Source organism: Saimiri boliviensis, chromosome 5 (genome assembly GCF_048565385.1).
Source record: "Saimiri boliviensis isolate mSaiBol1 chromosome 5, mSaiBol1.pri, whole genome shotgun sequence".
In the NCBI taxonomy this organism is placed as follows: Eukaryota; Metazoa; Chordata; class Mammalia; order Primates; family Cebidae; genus Saimiri; species Saimiri boliviensis.
The window spans coordinates 25,692,088-25,710,205 of record NC_133453.1 but is presented as its reverse complement, the minus strand read 5'-3'; the positions used below and the strand labels follow the sequence as shown (position 1 = coordinate 25,710,205).

At 40.5% G+C, this 18,118-nt stretch overlaps 1 protein-coding gene across 20 annotated transcripts in view; it reads right to left on the bottom strand.

Annotated features, from left to right (window-relative positions):
* FN1 (fibronectin 1) overlaps positions 1-18,118 on the bottom strand; it is a 78,025-nt gene that overhangs the window by 17,596 nt on the left and 42,311 nt on the right. For 5 of the 20 annotated variants that reach the window (XM_003925565.3, XM_039470052.2, XM_074399059.1 and 2 more), the window contains exons 25-35: positions 17,136-17,408; positions 15,515-15,697; positions 12,010-12,099; positions 10,209-10,478; positions 8,723-8,839; positions 7,836-8,000; positions 7,143-7,298; positions 6,022-6,135; positions 4,933-5,202; positions 3,152-3,339; positions 2,208-2,295 (exon numbers count right to left, since the gene is read on the bottom strand). In XM_003925565.3, coding sequence (XP_003925614.1) covers positions 2,208-2,295; positions 3,152-3,339; positions 4,933-5,202; positions 6,022-6,135; positions 7,143-7,298; positions 7,836-8,000; positions 8,723-8,839; positions 10,209-10,478; positions 12,010-12,099; positions 15,515-15,697; positions 17,136-17,408 — 1,914 coding nt within the window. The remainder of the gene's footprint in view (positions 1-2,207; positions 2,296-3,151; positions 3,340-4,932; positions 5,203-6,021; positions 6,136-7,142; positions 7,299-7,835; positions 8,001-8,722; positions 8,840-10,208; positions 10,479-12,009; positions 12,100-15,514; positions 15,698-17,135; positions 17,409-18,118) is intronic. The other 15 variants (XM_039470053.2, XM_039470055.2, XM_039470054.2 and 12 more) reach the window with 3 other exon arrangements.

Below are 18,118 nucleotides of genomic sequence, written 5' to 3'. Positions count from 1 at the left end.
ACATTAATGCCTGCCTGGCACATCCATGTAAAGTTTTGGTATTTTTATTTTTATTTTATTTTACTTTTTAGAGACAGGGTTTCACCATGTTGGTCAGGCTGGTCTTGTACTCCTGACCTCAGGTGATCCACCCATCTCAGCCTCCCAAAATGCTGAGATTACAGATGTGAGCCATCACGCCCAGCTAGTTTTGGTATTTTTAAATGTTTCCTTGGTATATATCAAATTCATCCATTTCAAGAAATATATAACTAGTAATATGTAGATTATCTCCTCTGACATTCAGAGAGAAAGGTCAACTGTAATTAGAAAATATGAAAATATCTACTTCTCATACATTTTATTTTGAAGAACTGAAAAGCTTTATAGATACTACCAGTGGTTCCCAGGGCTGGCTTTATAGTATCTACAAATACTTCAATAAATATTAAAAATATTAATGTATTATAATGTAAAAATGTGTGTGGTAGGAGTTATAATAACATGGCCAGGTAACAATAATATATATATGTGTGTGTGTGTGTGTGTGTGAGTGTGTGTGTGTGTGTGTGTCTAATATTATTGCAAGTATTTTGTCTTTTCTCTCAACAAGTACAATACCATCCCTGTTTTATAAACGATGAAACTTTGACACTTTACCTGACTTTTGAAAAGGCATACATAAAGTTATTGATATAGCAGAAGACTAGAGTCTAAGCCTGATTTGGTCCAGTGATTACTGTGCTGTGATATAATTTGGATATTTGTCCCTGGCCAAATCTCATGTTGAGTTGTCATTCCTGGTGCTAGAGGTGGGGCCTGGGAAGAGGTGGTTGGATCATGGGCGCAGATCCCTTGTGGCTTGATGCCCTCTTTGTGACAGTGAGTTCCCAAGAGATTGGATCATTTAAAAGTGTGTGGCACCTCCCTCCCAACTCTCTCTGTCTCTCACTCTTGTTTTTGTCACAGTGATGTGATGTGCCTGCTCCCTCTTGGACATCCACCATGATTGAAAGCTTTCCAAGGACCCCCTAGAAGCCAGTACCATGCTTCCTGTAAAGCCTGCAGAACTATGAGCCAATTAAGCTTCTTTTCTTTAGAAATTACCCAGTCTCAGGCTTTTTTTTTTGAGACAGAGTCTCTGTCACCCAGGCTGTAGTGCAGTTGGCTCACCGTAACCTCTGTCTTCTAGGTTCAAGCGATTCTTCTGCTTCAGCCTCCCAAGTAGCTGGGACCACAGGCATATGCCACCACACTTGGCTAATTTTTTGTATTTTTAGTAGAGACGAGGTTTCACTGTGTTAGCCAGGATGGTCTCAATCTCCTGACCTCATGATCTGTCTGTCTCGGCCTCCCAAAGTGCTGGGATTATAAGTGTGAGCCACCATGCCTGGCCAGGTATTTCTTTATAGTAATGTAAGAATTGCCTAATATTGATTGTTAAGCTATAGCAGAAGCCAGTGTGTTCTCCCCAAGCTTATCTCTACGAAAACAAATTCTAACAGAGCATAAACTAGATGTCAGTCTTAGTCCATAACACCAACATTATAACCTTATGAAGTGGTTCAATTTTATGTGTCAGTAGACCCCTTTCTCAAGGAGTATAAAAGATGACAGTCATACGACAAAAAGGCAATCAAATCAATTTTCAAGTTAAGACTTATTCCGAGGCCGGGCGCGGTGACTCAAGCCTGTAATCCCAGCACTTTGGGAGGCCGAGGGGGGTGGATCACGAGGTCGAGAGATCGAGACCATCCTGGTCAACATGGTGAAACCCCATCTCTACTAAAAATACAAAAAATTAGCTGGGCATGGTGGCGTGTGCCTGTAATCCCAGCTACTCAGGAGGCTGAGGCAGGAGAATTGCCTGAACCCAGGAGGCAGAGGTTGCGGTGAGCCGAGATCGCGCCATTGCACTCCAGCCTGGGTAACAAGAGCGAAACTCCGTCTCAAAAAAAAAAAAAAAAAAAGACTTATTCCACTCTTAACATATAAATCTAAAAAATCATTTGCTTTTTTTTTTTTTTTTTTTTTTGTCTTTTTAAGAGACAGGGCCCCGCTATGTTGCCCAGGCTGGTCTCAAACTCTTGGTCTCAAGTGAGCCTCCTGCCTCAGCTTCCCAAACTGCTAAGATTTTAGGCATGAGCCACTGAACCCTCCTGATTTACCATTTTTTAATTTTTGTTGATACAGAAGGTTTGTTGAAACGAAGACATTTTATTACTTACTCTCCAGAGTGGTGACAACTCCCTGAGCTGGTCTGCTCGTCAAAGTGTCCTTAAGAGCGTAGACGCTCACTTCATATTTGGTGGCCACCTAGAGAAGAAGGGCATGGTCGGCTTTAGCAGTGTCATCGCTGAAACCCTGGGAGTTTCACTACAGCATTCGGTCAATGCAACGGGTACGAAAGAAAAAATAAACCAGTGAAACTCACGACCTTGTAAATTCCTAGATTAATTTCATTCCTACAGTGCAGATGATCAACGTATTTATCAGTTTTAAAATGCTCTTAGCTGTTAAGCTTAAGTAAGCCATAGATTACATACTTAAACAGCTGGTAAAAAAAAATGAGGAAAGTGGGTATTAGCGTGTTTTTCTTTTTTAATGATCTGACAGTTACAAATCATAATTTTTTCTTTATCATCGAGAGGCAAAGAGAATGTTCCATTCTGTCTCTGAACCCTCTTTCTGTAGTTTCCCCTGAAACTGGCCTTATGTTAAGAGGTCCATCAGTCCTCTAGGTCCCTAGCAGTTTTCTGCATGTATGTCTGGAAGGATTTTAAAATGTTTTAACGAGAGTAGGGTCAAGGTAGACTGGCGTAAACTGTAAAATATTCCTTAGCAAGGTAATGGAGCTCAGAAAATGCATAACTAAGTCGATTTATGCATTCAACCAATGGATATGTAAATTTTCCCCCACAACCTTTTAAAATAAGCACAATACATCTAAAACAGCTGCACAAAATCCAAAGCTATTTATAAAATTCCATCCCAATAGTCAGCTGGAAAACTTAGGTCAACCTAAATAATTACATATAAAATTACAATAAGATTATTTGATGCAGAGGAAAAGAACAGTTAGATTTATTATGACATTATATTTTCACCACCTTAGAAACTGTGTTAGAGATGACCTCCATCTTTATTCCAATGAACAAAGGGCACATCTTACCATAAGTCCTGATACAACCACGGATGAGCTGTCAGGAGCAAGGTTGATTTCTTTCATTGGGCCAGTCTTCTCCTTGGGGGTCACCCGCACCCGATATCCAGTGAGCTGAACGTTAGGCGGTGTCCACTGGGCGCTCAGGCTCGTTGGCGTGACCTGAGTGAACTTCAGGTCAGTTGGTGGAGGAATGGCTGTCGGGATGGCCATTGGTTAGAGGTTATTTTATAGGAAATGGGGAATAAGAGGAATAAAGTGAGTTCCAAGAAGTAGAATGGATTGTTCTAGTTGGGTTAGGTGGGTTCCCTGGTCAAGCAAAGATTCAGTACAAGGAAGTACAATAAGGGATGCAAAATGAAGAAAGCGTTTGCCGAGAAATGTGTTTTATATCCACCAATTCTCAGAATCACTGAAAACATTTGGGTAAATGCCAGAACTGTAAGAGATTTTAAATTTTAGAAGTTTTTTTTTGCTTTCCCTCAAAAAAACAAAAAAATTGAATTGGCTTATTGGCCATTATGATTTATTTTCCCTTTGTATAGAAAAATAAGCAATAGCCATTTTTCTTTCTTAAAAATTTTAATTAATTCATGCATTTAGAAACAGGGTCTTGCTCTGTCATCTAGGCTGCAGTGCAGTGGACCCATCATAGCTCACTGCAGCCTTGAACTTCTAGGCTCAAGCGATCCTCTACCTCAGCCTCTTAAGCAGCTGTGACTATAGGCATGTGTCACCACACCTGGCTAATTTTTTTTTATTGCATTTTAGGTTTTGGGGTACATGTGGAGAACATGCAAGATTGTTGCATAGGTACACACACGGCAGTGTGATTTGCTGCCTTCCTCCCCATCACCTATGTCTGGCAACCTGGCTAATTTTAAAATTTTTTTTCTTAGACATGGGGGTCTCACTTCATTGCCCAAGCTGATCATGAACTCCTGGCCTCAAGCCATCCTCCCACCTTGGCCTCCCAAAGCACTGGGTTTACAAGTGTGAGCCATTGCACCCAGTCTCCTTTTTCTACATAAAGTATCTTGGTATGGATAATCATTTCACACAGTATTCCATCCAAAAAAGAGGGAATAATGTTTTTATTGTCTCTTTATTTGGACCCTATGGCAGATATGGCTGCTAAATTGATGTTCTCTCTGTAATGCGGCATAAGAAGAAAATTGGCTTCTAACAGAAGCAGAAAAGAGAAGCGAAGAGCAATAATACAGACTGTCACCTCTATGGTTTATGTTGTCGCTAGGATACATCTTTAGCATTGTACTCTGCTTCAGAAATAAAGCACAAGAAGATCAAGTATTATGGAAAGCGATTGCCCTATTGATTGTTTCCTATGTGTCTGAATCACAATCATTTAAGCTAATTATACAGCAGCACATGATATCTAACCAGAGAAGAGAGGTCTTACCCATGTGTGCTCAGAATCATGCTGCTATGAAATGTCCCAGTTTGGGTTCCTTTTTATAAGTAAGCTCTATGATGCCAAACTTCTCTCCTTTATACATAGTGAGGGTAATCACAGGGAGCCGTAGCTTAGGAAATAATCCACAATTTTAGCATCATCTTCACATGTCTTGCTTTACGGTCTTATTAGACTTGTTTACTTAAATATCACCTAAGTTCTATTGTTTCTTACCATTCCTCTTTAAAGAGGATCTTTTTTAATGATTTTTTTTCACCTTTACATGGGAATCAATAGCCCAATGAAGTATAATTCATTCAGCAGGGCATAAAGCCGCTGCTCCCATGGGCACCCGGTGGTGCGATTAACCATATACCTGTGGACTGGGTTCCAATCAGGGGCTGGCTCTCCATATCATCGTGCAAGGCAACCACACTGACTGTGTACTCAGAACCCGGTCTGAGGCCTTGCAGCTCTGCAGTGTCTTCTTCACCATCAGGTGCAGGGAATAGCTCATGGATTCCATCCTCAGGGCTCGAGTAGGTCACCCTGTACCTGGAAACTTGCCCCTGTGGGCTTTCCCAAGCAATTTTGATGGAATCGACATCCACATCAGTGAATGCCAGTCCTTTAGGGCGATCAATGTCTGTTAGGCAAATTAATGGTAAGAGGTTATGTGAAAAGCAAGTTGTGAAATAAGCATTTTTATAACATGCAAAGCAGTTTTGCAGATACCATTTTCTTTGGTGAATTAAAGTCCATTTAACCCACTATCAAATGGAAAATTACTTAAACACTTGCTTAGTTTTTCTTGGTTTAGAAAATATGCAATGTTGCATCACTTATTAAAACATAGGTATATGTGAGATAAGTAGATACCCTGCAAAATGGCCCCACAGTGGGGATTAAAGATATTCTGCCATGATTTGATTTTACAATGTAATGTTAGTCTCATAGACCTGGATTTTCTATACCTTGGAAGTGGCAAAGCTGATTTGTAATGTCAGATTCAAATAATTATAATTTTTCTTAAACTCTTCTTTTCTCCTCTCTATTAAGCGTTTATATTACACTCTGGTCCAGTCATAGTCCTTCGAATGCCCCAAATATAATAGCTACATGAGGTACACTTCAATCAACTTTACCATCCAGTTGTAGAAAATACAGTCTAGAAAAAATATTTTGTAGATTTGCTATAGGCAAATAAGATTCTGCTGAGGCCATTTGAGCAAAAGAAATTCAAAGCACAGCAACTAACTATGATAGTTTCACAGTTTCTTTCCCTGTAAGTTCCTTGCTTGGCACTGAGAAGGAAAACATGTCTGTAAAGGGCTCAGCTCAAGATATAAACTAACCAACACGTGTACTTTCCCTATATATAACTGCAAAAGACATGTGGCGAGCATTCAGACACTCAAGAACAAAATTCAACTTTGAAAGTGGAAACCAAGCAGTAGTTACATACTGGTTACTGCAGTCTGAACCAGTGGTTGACTCTCGCCGTTTGGATTCTGAGCATAGACACTAACCACATACTCCACTGTGGGCTGCAAGCCTTCAATGGTCATTTCTGTTTGATCTGCGAAGAGAGTGAAAAGCAAATGCAACATCTATGTCATCCACTATACAGTCATCCAAGCAGCTTCTGGAGTTTGGTAGTAAACATACGGTGGCCTAGAATTTTTATTTGCAGAATTGTAACAAAAACATGGAAGAGTCAGACTTTGATTTCCTCTTGGACAAACCTGTTCGTTGCTAATACAGACTACCACATGGGAGTGAAGTCACACTCAAGGATAACCTCTAAAACTTAATACGGTGTCCCCAACAATTAGTGACACTGCTCTCAGAAGAAATGAAAATTAACTTGACTTTAATCAGTTGTCTTAAGATCCTAATTTCACAAGTATTCTACCTAAAAACAAAGACAACATAGCTAAAAGGATCTGAAAAAGTCGGTGATGTCATTTCTGTCTTCTTAGTGTGGGTGATAAACAAATCCAGAAGAGTGAATCTGATAATTTAAGAGGAACATATCACTAAATAGAACTATCCATGTTAAACCAGAAATGCACTTATCCTAAAACTTCTACTGTGAAGAGGGTTGATAACAATCTTGATCCCTGAACTCATGAATGGGGAAAATGATGACATATGACAAGAAATACAGAGTACTCATAGCAAGGTAGCCATTTATATAAAAAAGAATATTAGGTGGTCCTACCCCATCTATCCTGTTATACATGAGATGCAGATTATTCTTCCCCCACCCCCCACCACCGAGATGGAGTCTCTTAGTCTGGCACCCAGGCTGGAGTGCAGTGGTGCGATCTTGGCTCACTGCAACCTCTACCTCCAGTGTTCAAGCAATTCTTGTGTCTCAGCCTCTCAAGTAGCTGGGACTACAGGCACGAGTCATCATACCTGGCTAATTTTTTGTGTTTTTAGTAGAGACGGGGTTTCAACATTTTGGCCAGACTGATCTTGAACTCCTGATCTCAAGTGATCTGCCCACCTCAGCCTCCCAAAGAGCTGCGATTACAGAAATAAGCCACCGTGCTCGGCCAAGATGCAGATGATTCTTACCTGGACCTGTAGTTTTAGTTTTTGTTGGTCCTGGTCCATTTTTGGGAGTGGTGGTTACTCTGTAACCGGTAACAGGGGAACTTGAAGGCAGCCACTTGACACTAATGCTGTTGTCCTGAACATCAGTCACTTGCATCTGGGATGGTTTGTCAATTTCTACAAAATAAAAGCAAGGAGAAACGAGTGAAGCCCCAGTCCTTGGAGGCAAGATTGGACAAGTCCTGTTCTCTAGGTCTGGCACACATTTGAATGATCTCTTACCTGAGAAAAGTATTTTCTTCTTGAAAGCATACAGAGAGAACTTTTAGAGGATGGGGCATGTATCTCAATACCATTGCCTATTTTTGAGGTGGCTGCTTCACTCACAAAGAAGCTACATTCCACAAGCAGGTGTCTGTCTTCCTACTTTATCAACCCATCCACTCTTTTCCAACAAATATTTATTGAACACTCTCCATGACTGTCTTATTGCAGACATGAGGAATATATCAACAAAACTGACAAAACTTCCTGCCCTTGGGGTTCTTCTTTCTTTATCTGGCTCAAAACTCTGTTAGCTGCAGGTGTTAGCTGCAGGTTGTTGTCTTATTAAAAAGGAAAATCAATTCTACAATGAGAAAAAGACCTTGGGAGAACACTGAAAAAACTATCTGAATAAATAAGCTGGTGTCACCCCAGAGTAGAAGTTTGTACCTGTTCGGTAATTAATGGTAACTGGCTTGCTGCTCGCGGGGCTGTCCCCACGGCCAGTGACAGCATACAGAGTGATGGTATAATCGACTCCAGGTTTAAGGCCACTGATGGTAGCTGTAGACTTGCTCCCAGGCACAGTGAACTCCTGGACAGGGCTATTTCCTCCTGTATGAAAAGGGGTTAATTCAGAGTGTGAGGGGCTTCGAGTTACTTGGGTATTACTGAATAATTGAATCACCACATTGATAGCAGCATGTACATCAAATCTTGCTTATTCCCTTTTAAAGAGTGCTAATAATAGGTCTTGAACAGAAAGGGGTATTTATGCACGTCGTAATCCTTGGTAAGTGTATAAACATTGAGAGAAAATTACAGTTAATGCTATTTTAACATTTCAGCTTTAAAATGTCACCAAGTAGCATTAAAAGAGGGAAGGTTAAACCCTCAACCCAGGGTTGCATGCACTGCGTCCTTTTGAAAAAGTTTAACAGAATACATTTCTGTTAAATAAAATTTGGAAAATACAGAAAAGTAAAGAGAAGAAAATATAAACTCCTGACTTCAAGAGTGTTTTCATTTCCACCACTGATAATATGTGTGTGAATTTACAATTCTTTTTTTTTCCCCTCAGCGTGTAGGGGAAAGGCTCCCCTCAGAGGGGGAGCCTTCCCCGTTCCCCCTCTAGTTGTATTATATGAACAACTTTTTATTTGAGTTTCAGAACAAATTAGGTTGTCTATATCTTCCATATTTTCTTGGAAAAAAAAGGGCTCCACTGACGGGACTTGCGAAAATTTCTTTAATTCTGTATTCACTGTGGGGATTTCAGGTTATCCACAATAGAACCTGATTGAATCAGAGTGTAAAACAGCGTTTTACTGCTGTACCTGTTTCTCCGTAGGTGATCCTGTAATATCTCACTGTGACAGCAGGAGCATCCCAGCTGATCAGTAGGCTGGTGGGAGACGCAGCAACAACTTCCAGGTCCCTCGGAACATCCGAAACTGGAAAAAAAAATTGGGAACATTTTCACATCCATAATTTTCAAGCAATACTCAGATTACTCTTTGCTCATTTTCCAGATAATTGTCTTAATGATTCCTTCATACAATAATGTAAATACTACGTGTAATTAGCAGAATGTAATATTATGACGAATTCAAAATAAGGGGTTACAGAGCCCATCCAAATTTTGATAAAATGATTATTTCAAATTTAGGGAAGGACTTTTTTTCCCCTCAACTTTTTATTTGGAAAAATTTCAAAACTGCAGAAAACTGTAAAACAGTAATACAAGGCCGGGCGCAGAGGCTCACGCCTGTAATCCTAGCACTTTGGGAGGCCAAGGTGGGTGGGTCATTTGAGGTCAGGAGTTCAAAACCAGCCTGGCTAACATGGTGAAATCCCATCTCTACTAAAAATACAAAAATTAGCCAGGCGTGGTAGCAGGCCCCTTGTAACCCCAGCTACTTGGGAGGCTGAGGCAGAAGGATTGCTTGAGCCTGGGAGGCAGAGGTTGCAGTGAACCGAGATCATGCCATTGCACTCCAGCCTGGGCGACAGATCAAGATTTCACCTCAAAAAAAAAAAAAGGTAATACAGTGAACACCTATCTATCCTTTCCTTAGGTATCTGTCTCTCACTTAACAGCTTAAGACTAAAATACAGACTTCATGATGCTATTGCTCCCCTAAGTACTTCAGCCTCTATCTGCTAAGAACAATGACACTGTTAGACTAAAATTACACTTTTAAAGGTACTCTGAAACAGAGTTCAGTTTTCTACCTTTTTTTTTTTTTCTTTGAGACAGGGTCTCGCTCTTTCACCCTGGCTGGAATGCAGTGGCGTGATCTCAGCTCATTGCAGCTTTCGCCTCCCGAATGCAAAGATTCTTCTGCCTCAGCCTCCCAAGAAGTTGGGATTACAGGTGCATAGCCACCATGCCTTGCTAATTTTTGTATATTTAGTAGAGACAGGGTTTCATTATGTTGGCCAGGCTAGTCTCGAACTTCTGGCCTCAAGTGATCTACCCACCTTGACCTCCCAAAGTGTTGGGATTACAGGTGTGAGCCACCACGTCCAGCTAGTTTTCTACATTTTGAATAAAACTTACGTTATTAGAAATGCATAAATACCCAAATCGGTTGAGAAATTTTTTGAGAGAAAAAAATTACCTTCTTTACTACCACTGTGCCCAGCCTTCTTTATAAAGGAGATTTTTCTAAACACATTCTCACTTCCCTCTCCATGTCCCATGACCACCATCTAATTTTTTTAAGAGCTGATGACAGACAGCAGCAAGTGACTTTACAGAATATACCAACTTGGTAGGAAAGTCTTCTGAGTTTCTTTGCAGACCAGAAAACAAGTTACCTGTTGATTGTTGGCCAACCAAGGGGAGACTTTCCTCTCTGCCATAAAGAGCAATGATGCTGACCACATACTCTGTGCCTGGAGTGAGGTTGGTGAGGGTGATGGAGTTCCGAGTCGGGGGCACCCGATCTTCTCGAGGTCTCCCACTGTGATGCTCGGGATTATGGCGGATCCTGTAGCCAGTGATGGTGGCTCGAGGAGCAATCCAGTGCACGGTAAAAGAGTTGGCAGTAATATCAGAAAAGTCAATGCCAGTTGGGGAATCAAGACCTGTTTTCCCACCAGACAAAAAAGAAAAGACACCACCAGTTTAGGAAGTGAGGAAGGTGTAGGGGAAATTAACGTACATCCAACAATTTGGTCCTGTCTCATCAATACCATGATTTGCCATAAACTTCAGATTAAGATGTACTGATTCTAAGCTACATATGTGTTTTTTGTTTGTTTGTTTGTTTGTTTGTTTGTTTTTTGAGACGGAGTTTCTCTCTTGTTACCCAGGCTGGAGTGCAATGGCACGATCTCGGCTCACTCCAACCTCCACCTCCTGGGTTCAGGCAATTCTCCTGTCTCAGCCTCCTGAGTAGCTGGGATTACAGGCACGCACCACCATGCCCAGCTAATTTTTTGTATTTTTAGTAGAGACGGGGTTTCACCTTGTTGACCAAGATGGTCTCGATCTCTTGACCTCGTGATCCACCCGCCTCGGCCTCCCAAAGTGCTGGGATTACAGGCTTGAGCCACCGCGCCCGGCCTACATATGTGTTTTAAAATCATAAATTGACTCACTTCGGAATAGCCAACTCAAGCATCCATTTTTTTCTTTTGCTACGTAATTCAAGCAATTTTTAGGTGTTATTACAGTAGGTTTCTGTGTCACATTTGCAGATAAGTGTTCAAGATATTCTGAGAATTGACATTTTCAAATTTTTCAGTGTTCAAGTATTCTGTTTCTATCCTGTAAGTGTATCCCTCCAAGTAAACCAAGATCTGCCCACTGTCAAGGTAAGTGTTTGACTCTCAAAGAAGCCTCCTAAGCTCAAGAGGGAATTTATATGTCAACAGAGTGGTAATGATGCCAAACACAAAATTTTCTAAAACTAAAGACATTATCCCAGATAAATTTCAATGCTGATAACTCTTCATGTATTGACATTTTTGAAAAATGCACAAAGATTCAAAGTTTGTTGTAAATTCAAATCACTTAGTCTCTGGGACTTCCAGCAAATTTCTGTTTCACTTACACCATTTACTAGTTCTATTCAATAAAAAAACAAACTAAGATACCGTAAGTTCTTTTTAGAAGCAAGTAGACTATAAATAAATCAATGAATATACTAAACGGTACCTTTTTAAAGAAAAAATTAAAAGAAGCATTCATATTTAAGTACATCATATTTATGAGATTCAATTCAATTTTCTCCTAGTAAATTCATACTTTATTAAGCAGAAAAAACTGTAAACTTGCTGGCTTAGTAAAGGAAGAAAAATAGATGACAATGAGTGTTGGGTTAGCCATTAGACACAGCCACCTAATGAAAAGGAATGCCCACTAAATCTAAATAACAAAGATCTTCTTGGGAAATGTTTTTTAAAAGGACAGACAAATTTCTTGATTAATTTGTTAGTGACTGAAAATCTAGGTGATTGCTGAGTATCTTTTAGTCTTTGAGACCAGTGATAATACTGTGATGACAAAGGTACACACACCACAACCACAAAAAATGGAGGCGTAGCATTTCATTTGTTACACAAGATTGGTAGGCAAAAGCTACTGGATTATCATACTGCCAACACCACTCACCTGTTTTCTGTCTTCCTCTAAGAGGTGTGCTCTCGTGTTGTTCGTAGACACTGGAGACACTCACTAAATATTCTGTACCAGGCAGGAGATCTGAAGAGGCAAGTGGGACTTATTTTAAAATTGTGCTTGAAAGCATGAAAAACCAGCGCACACCAGGACCATTTCAACTGATGAAATATCCAAATGTCCAGTCCTATCGCCTACTTACACTTAGTGAATGCCGCTACCTGGTGAACGTCTATAATTAGGTGATAAGGAAGGGTCACCTTGCCCCATTCTCTCTCAAAGCCCTGCCCCCAGTTCCACCTCCGAGTGTGACTCAGCTGGATTTTTGAGTGAGATGAAGTTGCTGCCACAATGTAATATTTTTCTTATCCACCTGAGAGTATGTCTCTGGAGCGCACGTGATCATTCTTGCTGTGGTGCTGTGGATTGCCATTGATGCCTTACAACAAAGCTGAGAGGTAGTTTGCTACTTTTAAAAGCAGTTTTCTTGCCAGACAATGTACTGCATATATGTAAAGTGATTTGATGGGATTTTACACATGTGTGACTTGGGAGACCATCACGACATTCAGGACAATGAACAAACCTTTCACCTCTAAAAATTTGGTTTACTACAATATGTCTATTTTGCAAATGAAAAAAAAGAAAAAACTGAGACACAGAGAAGTTACCTTCTTTAATTTACTTGCCCAGGATCATACAGTGATTGACCCAGGCCAGCACTAGTGGTCTTAGCAATTAACCTTTACTGGGAAAGGGCCACAGTTCAAAGAGAAAGCAATTGGTTCTGCCATATTAAAATGAGAGCAGAGTATTTTTCTTAAAATTAAATATACATCCCTGAGTATCTTTTTCCATTTCTTCTTTCTCTTTTCTTTTCTTTCTTTCTCTTTTTTTTTTTTTGAGATGGAGTTTTGCTCTGTCACCCAGGCTGGAGTGCAGTGGCATAATCTTGGCTCACTATAACCTCTGCCGCCTGGGTTCAAATGATTCTTCTGCCTCAGCCTCCTGAGTAGCTGGGATTACAGGTGCCCGCCACCATGCCTAGCTAATTTTTGTCTTTTTAATAGAATCGGAGTTTCACCATGTTGGCCAGGCTTGGTCTGGAACTCCTGACCTCAGGTGATCAGTCCAGCTCAGACTCCCAAAATGCTGGGATTACAGGCGTGAGACACCAAGCCTAGCCTCTTCTTCCATTTTAATACACAGTCATGCCATAGCTTAATGATGAAGATTCATTTTGATAAGTGTGTGATTTGGTGATTTTATTGTGCAAACATCATAGAGAGTACCTACATAAACCTACATGGGCTTGTAATCCCAGCCCTTTGGGAGGTGGAGGTGGGTGAGTCACTTGAGTTCAGGAGCTCCAAACCAGCCTAGCCAACATGGTGAAACCCCATCTCTACTAAAAATAAAAAAACATTAGCTGAGTGTGGTGGTGCATGCCTGTAATCCCAGCCACTTGGGAGGCTGAGGCAGGAGAATCGCTTGAGCCTGGGAGGTGGAGGTTACAGTGAGCTGAGATCGTGCCATTACACTCCAGCCTGGGCAACAGAGGGAGACTCCATCTCAACAAACAAACAACCTAAATGGTAGAGCCTATGACACACCTAAGCCATATGGTCTAGCCTATTGCTTGTAGGCTATAAGCCTGTACAGCATGTTACTGTACTGAATACTATAGGCAATTGTAACACATGATAAATATTTGTATATCTAAACATATTTAACCATAGGAAAGGTATTGTAAAAATAGGCATTATAATCTTATGGAACCACTGTCGTATATATCAGATGTCATTATGTGGCATATGATTGATCCAAAAAGATACAGAGAGTGAAGTTTCTAAACTTTGAACTCCTGCTCACTAAACCCACATTTCCCTGCACACCATTTGCCCTTTAGCCTTTCTGTAAAGTCTCCTACAAAGTTTAGAAAAGTGCCAGGCTGGAGGACTTGATGCTTGGATTCCACTTCCACCTAACTAGCTGGCCAGTGGCAATTTACTTAATCATTGGGGACCTCACCTGCTACATGTTTCTCTGTTTATTTATTTTGAGACAGGGTATCATTCTGTCACCCAGGTTGGAGTGCAGTAGCACAATCATGACTTACTGCAACCTCAACCTCCCGGGGCTCAGGTGATCCTCCCACCTCAATCTCCTACACAGCTGAGACCACAGGTGTGCACCACCATGCTCAGCTAATTTTTGTATTTTTTGTAAAGACTGGATCTCACTACCTTGCCCAGGCTGGTCTTGAACTCCTGGGCTCAAGCAATTGGCCCACCTCAAGTTCCCAAAGTGCTGGGATTACAGGCATGAGCCACTCCACCGGCTGGCTTCATCTTTAAAAGAGGATAATAATGACTTTGCTAGGAGAGAGAGAGGCTACCTTGAGGTCATTTGTAGCATTAGGGTGATAATATGGTCTTAGAACACATGATTACCGTGTGACAGGTCACTCGCTAAGGTGAAGCAGACACTGTAATGCAGGGGCTTATATACTGGATAATGCTGTAATTAGTGATTCCAGGATTCTCTAGAACAGAAGCAATAGTTCTGGGGTTGTGGATATGCCAATATACAGATATTCTTGCCCTCAGCCACAAAGTAAGAAACTGAGATCACGGGCATGCTGAGCTGCTCTTCTCTGTGTTTCATTATCTAAATTACGTTTGAAAGGTAGAGGATGTTTTCAGACTAATATTTGGTAATGTACCTAAATGTAAGCTCTTTTTCCCTTATGTAGAATCTTTTGCTGTTGTTACATATTTTACTATTACGGTATAGTAAAAATAACAAGAAGTGCTGTTTATGCGAAACACGGCACCATCTTGCCGCCTACTCTTTTATTCTTTGATAACAGATGTCTATTCTGTAATGGTTGGGACTAGAAGGAGACAATTTCCATAAACTGTTGTTTATTTAATGTCAGTTTTTTCCTAAGTTCTCAGCCTTCTGAGAAATCCTTCTAACAGATTCTTTTTGAAGTACAAATTAAACTTCTGACTCTGTTCAAAACAACATCCTAATCCAGCTCAAGCAATCAGTCACTTTTCTAAGTATTCAAATCCTAAATAGATCACCTGCTGACACTTCTGTTTATAAAAATGAGAATAAAGCACATACAGTGACACTATTTTCAGTTCTCATTTTTGTCTCTAAAGATTTAGATTTAGTCATGTAATTTCTTGTGATATTCACTAGTTTTATGTGCCTATTTGGAAGCAGAATTTGTTTGAAGTCATGGAGCTTTCCTGCTGGTGTTTTTCCACTATGTTTTTTTTTTAAAAGCTGTAGATATCAAAAGTATATAAAAACAGCAACAAACATTACATCTTTCAAAATTTACGGAGCTGTACATTGAATTTGGTGTTTAGTTAGTAGCTTGGTTGCAGCTCTCTTGCTCTTAGCTGCTCCTACTTGAGAACTCAGAATTCATTTGCTATGCTCTGGGTTAATATTTATGGAACAGATACATTCGACTGCTTACTTGTTAAGACCACTGCATTGTCTGAAGGAGAAATTGACAATTCCGCAACGTCCTCCTCATTCTTCACAGGTGAGTAACGCACCAGGAAGTTGGTCAAATCAATGGATGGGGGTGGAGCCCACGTGACGCGCATGGTGTCTGGACCAATGTTGGTGAATCTCAGGTCAGTGGGAGGGGGAACGGCTGGTTTCAAACAAGAAGGAAGACTCAGTTAATGCAATTTTAAAATTAAAGCTAACAAAGTAGCTGGAAAGGTAAAATCGATATTTCATGCATAAAGGAAACAGAGTCATAATCATGCAAACAGTCTAATCTAAATCTATTTTAAGTCATAGTGTACTACTGTTAAAAATAAAACATCACACACAGTAATGTTAGGCCCCCTTTAACCTTTTTGCCATCATAAATATATTTCAAAAAAATAATTTTAATCTACTTTCAAATACGTTGACTTTAAGCACATTATTAATACTATTGCAAATTATTTTATCCCAGGCTGAAGAGGCTTAAGTTGCCACACAGCAGAGACACATAGCAATACTTTCCGGAGAAATCCATGCACACAGACAAAAAGACAAGAGGGTCCTAAACTCCCCCCCATGTGAGATGTCTAGAGCTACGATTCCATTCAGTGAATTCTACTTACAAGTGAAGAGGGTTCATGCAAATTGGTTCTCAGCGTGTTTCTTTTCCCATGCAGGGCAGAGAACCTTTAAAATGTTGCATGCTTGTCCCCAGACTGTGGTTAAAGAGGTGTTTCTTTACCTAGTGACAGCAACAAAACCTAGAATGCTCCCACGTTTCGTTTTCTCCTACCTCAAAGCAATACCTATCCACTGTACCCTAAATTTTAGTGGGTTTTTAGCTACAAAGAAGGAACATGGTAGAGTTTATCAAAGGGTAGGAGGGTGAGCATGATGGTACATTTTGGAGGTATATTTCTTTTTTTCTTTTTTTTGAGACGGAGTTTCGCTCTTGTGACCCAGGCTGGAGTGCAATGGCGCGATCTCGGCTCACCGCAACCTCCGCCTCCTGGGTTCAGGCAATTCTCCTGCCTCAGCCTTCCGAGTAGCTGGGATTACAGGCGTGCGCCACCATGCCCAGCTAATGTTTTTGCATTTTTAGTAGAGACGGGGTTTCACCATGTTGACCAGGATGGTCTCGATCTCGTGACCGCGTAACCCACCCGCCTCGGCCTCCCAAAGTGCTGGGATTATAGGCGTGAGCCACCGCGCCCGGCCTAGGAGGTATATTTCTTATAATTAATTGGTGCTTACTATACAACTTGGTATTCCTGTTCAGCATTTAAGAAGAAAAACTCTAGGTCTGCAAATTGAATGAACATTTGCTATTTTGTATTTAACAGAGCAGACATCTGTATTTCTCCAGCTTTATAGCTACTTGTGGTTTAAATGAGAGTGAACTTCAGAATAGTTGCATATGTTTTCCTCCAATCAGCTTAGCAGATGCATTTGATTTGTTATCCCCCCAACTCCACCCTGTCTTAATCTTTGGACAATTGCTGACTTCTCCCTTGAAACATCCATATTTAACCAGAGTAACTGGTGGCAGCATGCAACACACCATCCATGTCTTAAACACAGAAGTTTTCAAAATTCACCCGTTTGCTGTGTCAGTGTGGTAGGGGCACTCTCGCCGCCATTAATGAGAGTGATAACGCTGATATCATAGTCAATGCCCGGCTCCAGCCCTGTGACTGTGTAGTATCCTACTGTGGAGTCCACAAAATCTTCAAAAATAGGGATCCCTTCTCCTGCCGCAACTACTGTGATGCGGTACCCAATAATGGTGGAAGAGTTTAGCGGGGTCCACCTCAGGCCGATGCTTGAATCGGTTATATCAACAAAGCTTAGGTCAGTGAGTTGGGGCACCTCTATTGAGTTACAAAGCAAAGGGGGTGGGGAAAGGCAAATAGAGGCAAAAAAAAAAAAAAAAAAGAGGAAAAAATAAAGCAGTGTATATCAGGTTACCGGTAGTAAAACTGATGGAATGTTAAAGCAATGATGGTAATATGCACTCTGTTTTAAATTCTCTGAAAAGACTTCCTAAGCATCATGAACAGTTTGCTTCCCTGGGAGAATAAAGCAGGTTACAATATTCTTTTAGGATTTTTTTTTTTTTTTTCATTTTGAAAACATCCTTAAAGGGTATAGTTTGAACTGTTCAGATTCCTAAAAATCATAGACCTCTTTAGGATGTCAAAACCATTCTTAGAGCCTCAACATAATATCTGAAGTAAGTATCAGCAATGTTTTTAAAAATTCCAAAACTGTTTCAGTAGAAAATAAGCTTGCATGAAGAAGTTTAAAAAAAATAATAATTGGCTGATAAATTGTTTTTTTTTTCCTCCCATACACAACTCATGATGACATCATAGCCATAACGCTAATGCATTATAAATGTATGGTATGAAATGTGCCATTCAGAAGCACATTCAGGCTGAGGAAAGGCAGGCCTAAGGTCAAGGCCATTGCCACTATTTTAGTTCATTCATAATCAAAATATTTAATTAGCGTTAGTAAAAGCATTCTACCAAGGAGTTCAAAGGACGCAATCTGTCCAATGCCTTCATTCTGTTATAAT